Raw genomic sequence first — 7,767 nt, 5'->3', positions numbered from 1 at the left:
GCCCTTTGAATGGGCTGCCTCAGGCTGCTGGAGGTGCAGGCAGGAAAAAATCCAACTGGAACTAAATGAAGAGAGGTGGCCGTTTAAGATGGCTGTCAGCGTCGAGGTGTGTTAAGAAGGAGTTGTTTGGGACGAAAGCTTGGCTTTTAGAGTTTGGGGGAGATACTTTTTGGGAAAACTTTTACTCCACCCCCCCCCCTTTTTTCCCCCTAGAGGCAACTGCTTTCTTCTGCGGCAGGGTGTGTAAGCGTTTTTTGTTGGTTTCTTTTCTCTCCCCCTCCCCCCTCATTCAGCTCTATCTGTCGAGTGTGCAGAAAACCCTTCTAGCCAGTATGTGAGCAGGAGGGTCAAAGGCAAAGGGAAAGTTAATAATGCCTGCTAATGGTACTAACAATTCAGGATGAATCTTGTCAAAAGTTTTTCTGGAAGTGTGGGTCTTTGATTGTGTGTTTCCTGAAAGCAAGACCAATCATTTCCGTTTATTCACTGGCTAAACCCCTACTTGATTGGGGACAAGGACAGAAACCATCCATTACGATCTGATATATTATCCAAACAATTTAGTGTATTCATGAGGTAACCGAAACGTGGGGGCTGCGAAATTACCCGTAATCAATTGCAACAGCGAGTGTACGTCCCCGCGGGTGTCGGACAACTACAACTCGCCGTGTCAGTAACGGGCGGGAGCCGCAGCATTTCGGAGTTGGTCTGCTTGCTACCTGATCGCCAGGCTGGGGACACTGGACGTGCTCAGAGAACGCGGACGCTGACGAGGCGGCCTCGCCGCTGCTCCATCGGGATCCTGGATCAGACCCGCCGCCTCTCGGAGAGCGCGCCACTCGCCGGTCGCCGCTGACCCGCCCGCGGTCGCCGCAGCCGCCCCGCGGGGACATTCATTCTTGCCGCTTGCCTCTCTCTGGGCAGGGCTCAGGAGCTCCATTGTAGGGTTCTGTCCCCGCAGTGCCTCTTTTTTTTTTCCTTTTTTCTTTTTATTTTCTTTCTTTCTCCCCCCCCCCTTCCTTTCTTTTCTTTCTTTCTTTTCTTTTCTTTCTCTCTTTCTTTTTTTCCCCCCTCCTATGTTCGGGAAACCAGACAAAATGGACGTTCGGTGCCACTCGGACGCAGAGGCTGCCCGGGTCTCGAAGAACGCGCACAAGGAGAGCCGGGAGAGCAAGGGTGCGGACGGGAACCTCCCCGCCGCCTTCCTCAAGGAGCCGCAGGGCGCCTTCTCCGCGTCGGGTGCCGCGGAAGATTGTAACAAAAGTAAATCCAATTCGGCCGCCGACCCGGATTATTGCCGCCGGATCCTGGTCCGAGGTAGGAATGGGGTAGGGCTGCGGGGCGCGTTCTTTGGGGGAGGACTCGGGGGCCCTAGCAGCGAGGTGCTCCAGAACCGGGCCCGCAGGGAGGAGGTGCGGGCTGGGACTTCGGAGAAAGTTACTGGCCTTTCCCCACCCCCGCCCCCGGGTCTGGCCGGCCGCTGGGCACTCGCACCTGGGGCGCGCACTCTCCAGGAGCCTTGACCCTCCAAGCCCCGAGGGGCCCCGCCTACAGGGTTGCAGGGAAACCTGGGGGCCGCGCAGGCCGGCCCAGGCTGCAGGCTGCGGCCTCTGACTGGGGGAAGGAGCAGGACACTATGGAGGACGAGTGCGCGCTGGGCGAGCTAGAGGACTTGCCGGGAGCCTGCCTTCGAGCTCCGGCGCCCTGGCCGGCTGAGTGCACCCAAGAGGAGTGCGGGTACCGGAGAACAGCAGCCGATCGCCGGCTACGGCCAGGCCATTTGGCGCGCTGGGCCGAGGGCCCCGGCGCCGCGCTCCGGGCTGGCAGCCGCCGCCGGGAGAAGAGGCTGGGCTGCGTTGCCGAGCCGCGGATGTCGCCTTGGTGCTCGGCTCGGTCCCGCAGGGCTGCGCGTTGTGCGCTGGGCTCTGGCGGCTGCTGTAGTGAGGCCCGGCCCCGGCCCGGCGCCGCCCCCGCTAGCAGATCGCCAGGCCCCACCAGCCCCCGGTCCCTCCTCCTTCCGCCGACCGGGCTCGGGAGAGAAGGAGGCCCTGGGGTGGGGCGTTGAGACCGCGGAGCGGGGTCTGGTCAAGGCGTACAGAGCTAAGGCCGACGCGACCCAGCCTGGTCAGCTGGGAGATCCTCGGGTTACAGGGGACGCAGACCGCGCAGCCGAGACTCCCAGGCGGGAAGGAACATCAGCCGTTTGGGATTTTTTTCCCCCTCCCATGTCCAAAGGGCTCTAAAAGGCCAAGTCTGGTTCCCCCTTCCGTCAGCCGTGTGGAGTTAGCCCCCTCGCTCCACCAAACACACCGCGTCTTTGGTCCCTGGGTATGGCCGAAGCCTCCCTCCCTGCTCCCCCCACCCCCACGCCCGCCCTGACCGCAGGCAGCAGGCGACCCTGTCCTCCAGCAGGCTCCAGCCTGGGAGGTGGAGGGAGACGGGAGGGTTCTGGCTACTGACATCTCCCCTTCCTCAGATGCCAAGGGTTCCATCCGAGAGATCATCCTGCCCAAGGGCCTGGACCTGGACCGGCCCAAGAGGACGCGCACGTCCTTCACTGCGGAGCAGCTCTATCGGCTGGAGATGGAGTTTCAGCGCTGCCAGTACGTGGTGGGCCGAGAGAGAACCGAGCTCGCCAGGCAGCTTAACCTCTCCGAGACCCAGGTACCAGGTGGCCAGGCCTGCACAGCTCTGCACAAGCCTGCCTCCCCCCAACTCTAGCCAGCTCTTCCCAGTACTTAGCCTGACTCTGGATGAGATTTCCAGGGGAGGTGGAGGAGACAGGGAGGATGGGGTGAGAGACCCACGGTTGCTTCCCTTCCTTAAACCATTCCTTTTCCTCTATGCCCGCAAATCTGAAAGGGTCCGTACTCTGCCCACCTTGGCCTAGCCCAGGAGGCCCCTAATTCTGTCCTCTGGAATTCTTTTTTGGATCACAGTCTTGAGAATTCCCTGCTTGCCTCTGCTGTACAAGGAGCCAGTGTTTGCCCCTGTCTTGGTCACCCCATTTTGGCCAGATTTCCAGGCCCCCGGACTTATACAACACCCAGGCCTGTTCTGCAAGAAGGGGAGTGGGGCCAACGCCACCTGGGTGCTGAGGGTAACAACTAGATTGGAAAGGTGCACAACCTGAGATTCGCTGCGCACCAGCCAGGCCACCCTGCCTCTTAAGGCTTCCCCTGGCCCTGAGCTGGACCCAGACCCATTCTGGCTGTGAGCACCCACTGGGTACTTATTAGGCCCTGTCTTTGGTGCTGATGATATGTGAAGTATGGGATCAGAGGCAGATCGGGGGCTTTGGGAGCCAGCACTGTCAACTGGGCTTTAGGTCTTTTCCTGTACATGAAATCCACATGTTGTTACTGGAGTCAGCCACAGTAGACTCTGGGCCTAGGCTTTTCAGGGCCTGATAGGTTTGCCTTGGGGAGGCCCTTTTGGGCCTAGTGAGGGCATGGCACCAACTTGGCCTAGGTAAGGCAGACTTCTTTCTAAGGGCTTGTCTCCTTCCCTGCGTCCAGCCCTGAAGCAGGTAGGGAGCATAGAGCTCTGGGATCTGGGCAAAAAGCCGAGAACCGAAGACAGATCCTGTTGGATGTTCTTTTTGAGTCTGAGTTGGCACAACAGCTTTTTCCTATTCTCTCTACTACCACCCCTCTTGCTTTACAAAATCTAGACCTTTCCATATAGCTGCTAATCTCCATTCTGGGCCACCAGTGAGGCCTAGAGAGGGGGCAAAAGGAGAGGAGGAAGTGGGAGGGAGGCTGGTAGAGAGGGTTTAGTTCACCCCTGCCTCTTGACGTCTTCCCATGATTCCAGAGTTCATGATGGAGAGCCCGGGAGTGATAAATTAAGACTATCACTCAGAGCCTCCAATCCAGCTGTCAGAGAGAGGAGATGGAGAAAGCTTGGCCCCCAGTCCATCCTGCACAAATTACTCCTTCTACAGCCACCTTTTCCTGCTTGCTGCTAGTTGATGGTCATGTCTGACCCTCGTAAGCCAGGAACAGCTTTTGGAAGCCTTGGACGGGACTACTTCCGCAGAGGCTACAGCCGAGCTTGTTGGCTGGGCAATGGGCCTGGGTCCAGAAAGGTAGAGCAACATCCCGCCCGCCCACTCCCACTTCCTACACAGCGGACTTCAGGTCTTACCCCTCTGCCGGAAGGAAACGTGAGCTCACAAGCCAGGATGATCCCTGTCTGGCTGCAGGTAGTGAGGGAACCCCGTGAAATCCCTTCTGGTCTTCCTTAGGCTCATGGACATCTTTATTGCTAGTTCTGAGCTCCCACAGCCTGGGCCTGCTTCCATGAGCGGGAATCGCAGCCTTGCGGAGCTGTGTCCAACTCTAGGTGGCCCACGTAGCTCCCTGGCTAGCCCCTCTCCTGCTGCCCGGTGGGGCCGGACTGGGGCTGCGGCTGGGCTTGGAGAGGGCTCCGAAGTGAGCCCTCACGCCCTGGGCGCCCGCTCTTCCTTGACGGCCCTCTCTCCCCGCTCCTCTTTCCCACCCTCCCCGCGCCCCTGCGCCCAGGTGAAAGTCTGGTTCCAGAACCGGCGCACGAAGCAGAAGAAGGACCAGGGCAAGGACTCGGAGCTGCGCTCGGTGGTGTCGGAGACGGCGGCCACGTGCAGCGTGCTGCGGCTGCTGGAGCAGGGGCGCCTGCTGTCGCCGCCCGGCCTGCCCGCGCTGCTGCCGCCTTGCGCCACCGGCGCGCTCGGCTCGGCGCTTCGCGGGCCCAGCCTGCCTGCCCTGGGCGCCGGAGCCGCTGCCGGTTCGGCCGCCGCCGCCGCGGCCTCCGCCCCGGGTCCCACCGGCGCCGCGTCCCCGCATCCGCCGGCCGTGGGCGGCGCTCCGGGCCCCGGGCCCGCTGGGCCAGGCGGACTGCATGCGGGCGCGCCGGCTGCCGGCCACGGCCTCTTCAGCCTACCGGTGCCGTCGCTGCTCGGCTCGGTCGCCAGCCGCCTCTCCTCCGCCCCGTTGACAATGGCCGGTTCGCTGGCCGGAAATTTGCAAGAACTCTCCGCCAGGTACCTGAGCTCCTCGGCCTTCGAGCCTTACTCCAGGACCAACAATAAAGAAGGGGCCGAGAAAAAAGCGCTGGACTGATTTTAAGTGTTTGCCTGTATTTATATTTATAGTATCTATTGTGGTGATATTTATGGACTCGCGTATTCGGCGCCCGAGGCTCCTGTGCTGGGCTCCCGGCCCCCACGAGGCCTCTGACAGTTCTCCTTCCCCACTAGTCTCTGCCACCAGTCATATTTTGGGCTACTTTTTTCTGCCTTTCCACCATGCTCCCCCCGCCCCAACTTCCTTCTGAATCCAGGAGAATCCAAAGAATTGGGGGAAATAACCTAATCAGCCAACTGATGTCCCAACTGATGCCTGGCCCTGGAGGGCAAAGACTGGTTCTAAGTCAAAGCCCGGGACCCCTGCTCTAGATCAGGCCGCTGCTGCCTTTGATGATTCTTCCGAATATTGAAAGAGCAAAGCTGCACGCAGACCCCAGGGGCTGAAAAGGCTGGTGGGTTTCCTTAGACCAAAAAGGAAGACGCTCCTTCCTCTCGCAAGAGAAACCAGGGCTTCGGGGAGCCCCTGGGCCCCACTTTTTGGACTGCTTGGAAGAGCCGGTGCACACGCAGCTTTTTGGCTGGACAACTCCTGCCGATTTTTTCCCCCTTTTAGAGAAACAACAATCACCACCGCCCCCGACCCCAGGAGATCCACCAAACATCGAGGTAGACAACGGTGGTAATAAATTTGATCTAATCAGCAATAAAGCAAGAGTCATAACTACCCCGTAAAACCAGATGAAGTGAAACCAGTTTTTAAATACTCTCAAAAACCGAATTTGGAAGGTTGAAGAGAATTCAGGATAGGGATTGCTCCACAGGCCCATGCAAAATTCCAGTTCCGGGTGTTATGACTTTAAACAGGAATTTAAAAGGAAAAAGAGAAAGAAAGGGAAAAAAAAAAGCCAACGCCGCGAAAGAAAGAAAATTCAGAATCTTTTTTCCGAGGCTGTTCGGGGAGGTGGCGGACAGCTTCAGTCTCCTCGGGGAGAGACTGACCCGTGGCCTGTGGGCAGAATCGCTGGGTTTGGAAACGAATCAGTGCCCTTTGCCTCCTCTTCCCCACTCCCGGATTCACCGAACACGTCCAGAACGCTGGAAACGCCTGGGCTGCCCGGCCTCCTGCGCGGTGGTCTCTGTATTCAGATCTGCTCCCTGCGTGAACAGGAAAGACATCCCCACATCCCACCCCTCAAAAACCCCAGGGTTTCCGTGGTCCCAAGTCAGAAACCCGGACGGCGACACTGTCATAATAGCCTCATCCCTTACCTGAGCAACAACCACTGTCCCCGCAGCCACGACTACGCGCATTTTAACCAAAACCACAGACCTAGCCGGCAAGGTGCCGCTGTGTCTAGAATGTAATTCCTTCATCCGAAGCGAGCGCAGAGCATTTTTAAAATAGTAATTTTATTGTAAATTATTTACGTTGGAAGCTTTTTTTCCCCTTTTTTCTTTTCTTTTAGGAAATAGTGAAGAAAATAATGAACGATTCAAACGCGGGTAGGTGTCACTGAATTCTGGCTACTAACTCTGTTCTGAATGTTTTGGATATTTGAATGTTTTGTATTTATGTGGTGAGAGTGAAATATATATATCTAAGATGATAAATGAGGTGCATTTTTGTCTTGTGTTTAAAGGATTAAAAAAAAAAAAACAAAAAGGAAGAAGAAGAAGAAGAAAAGGAAGAAAGACCCAGCAAATGATGAGTCTTGGCTTTGGGACTCCTGGGGCATAGGGTGGTGGCCCCGGAGCCCGCGGGGCCCAGCCGCTGGTACCCTGAGCTCCTGGGAGGAGGTTCGGGGTGGCCCTTGGTCCCAAGAGTCACAGCCTTCTGGCTACAACATTCTTTTCACTTCTTTGAGTCTGTCTCCCTCTCTGGCTCTCTATCCTGGTGGTGCTGGACCTGCAGGCCCTCCCCACTGGATCTCCCACTTTGTGTTTCTTGGTTTATTTAGGAACTTGTTTCCGGACACCCTCAAGTTCCTACCTCCTAACATTCCCAGTTACTAGAGTTTTCCAACCACAGGTCCATGCCCTGCGGCAGTATTTTGGATTGGTGCAGTCATAGGGCCGGGAACAGGCAAGATTTTCCTTTCTTCTCATTTGGAGTAAGTCTCTCTGCCTTCAAAGAGAAATTTGAGGGAGCAGGAGAGTGGACTAGATATTAATTCCTGCGCAGACCTCTCCTCCCACTCCACCCCAGTCTGTATACGAAGGTGACGATGTAGACGTTGCAGGGGAAGCTAGGAAGGCTGAGGGGGTGCTCCTAGACACTCTCCTAAAGCCAGCAGCCCCGGGGGCCGCAGGCATAGTGGCCCCAGCTCCCTCTTCTGGGCACCCGCATCCCTGGGTGTTGTGGGGCGGGGGAGAGTTGCTTTGGGACATCCGCACAGGTCAGCCCCCCACCCAACCCTCAGGAGGGTAATGTGCCTGAACCACAAGTTGGAAGCATTGGAAATGAGGCGGCGGCAAAGTGTGGGAGGCTGAGTTCCTGCACGCTCAGCGTGGGTTGGACCTCTGAGCGGTTTGGGGCCTTCTTTGGGAGCTGGGTGTTTGGCTTGGAGCAGCCACAGCCCCCCCCCCCCCCACCCCAGACAACTCACTTTTGTTTTTCAAAGTCGCTACACACGCCTTAGCTTGATACTTCTGGGCTCCTCCCCTCCCTGTCCTTCTCCTCTGCTTACTTTCTTTCCCTG

The 7,767-nt window shown here is 57.6% G+C and overlaps 1 protein-coding gene across 2 annotated transcripts; it reads left to right on the top strand.

Annotated features, from left to right (window-relative positions):
* The first annotated feature begins 1,076 nt into the window (after positions 1-1,076).
* Positions 1,077-6,575, top strand: VAX1 (ventral anterior homeobox 1). Of its 2 annotated transcripts, none has more exons than XM_046028027.1 (3): positions 1,077-1,317; positions 2,477-2,671; positions 6,535-6,575. In XM_046028027.1, the coding sequence occupies exons 1-3, from the start codon at positions 1,077-1,079 to the stop codon at positions 6,573-6,575; spliced, it is 477 nt and encodes a 158-aa protein (XP_045883983.1). The 2 variants fall into 2 exon arrangements, with proteins under 2 accessions (XP_045883983.1, XP_045883982.1); XM_046028026.1 differs by lacking the exon at positions 6,535-6,575 and adding an exon at positions 4,527-5,102 and having other exon boundaries at positions 2,477-2,664.
* The last annotated feature ends 1,192 nt before the right edge of the window (positions 6,576-7,767 follow it).

The sequence above is a fragment of the Meles meles genome, chromosome 13 (assembly GCF_922984935.1).
Source record: "Meles meles chromosome 13, mMelMel3.1 paternal haplotype, whole genome shotgun sequence".
Taxonomy (NCBI): Eukaryota; Metazoa; Chordata; class Mammalia; order Carnivora; family Mustelidae; genus Meles; species Meles meles.
The sequence above is the reverse complement of the archived record's forward strand: the minus strand, read 5'-3'. Positions and strand labels throughout refer to the sequence as shown.

Bases quoted from the DNA above. Each gene is read 5' to 3' on its own strand.
- VAX1 (XM_046028026.1), top strand. From the start codon at position 1,077: ATGTTCGGGAAACCAGACAAAATGGACGTTCGGTGCCACTCGGACGCA. The intron at 1,318-2,476 runs GTAGGAATGGGG...CCCCTTCCTCAG, and splicing joins CCGCCGGATCCTGGTCCGAG to ATGCCAAGGGTTCCATCCGA. The intron at 2,665-4,526 runs GTACCAGGTGGC...CCCTGCGCCCAG, and splicing joins TTAACCTCTCCGAGACCCAG to GTGAAAGTCTGGTTCCAGAA.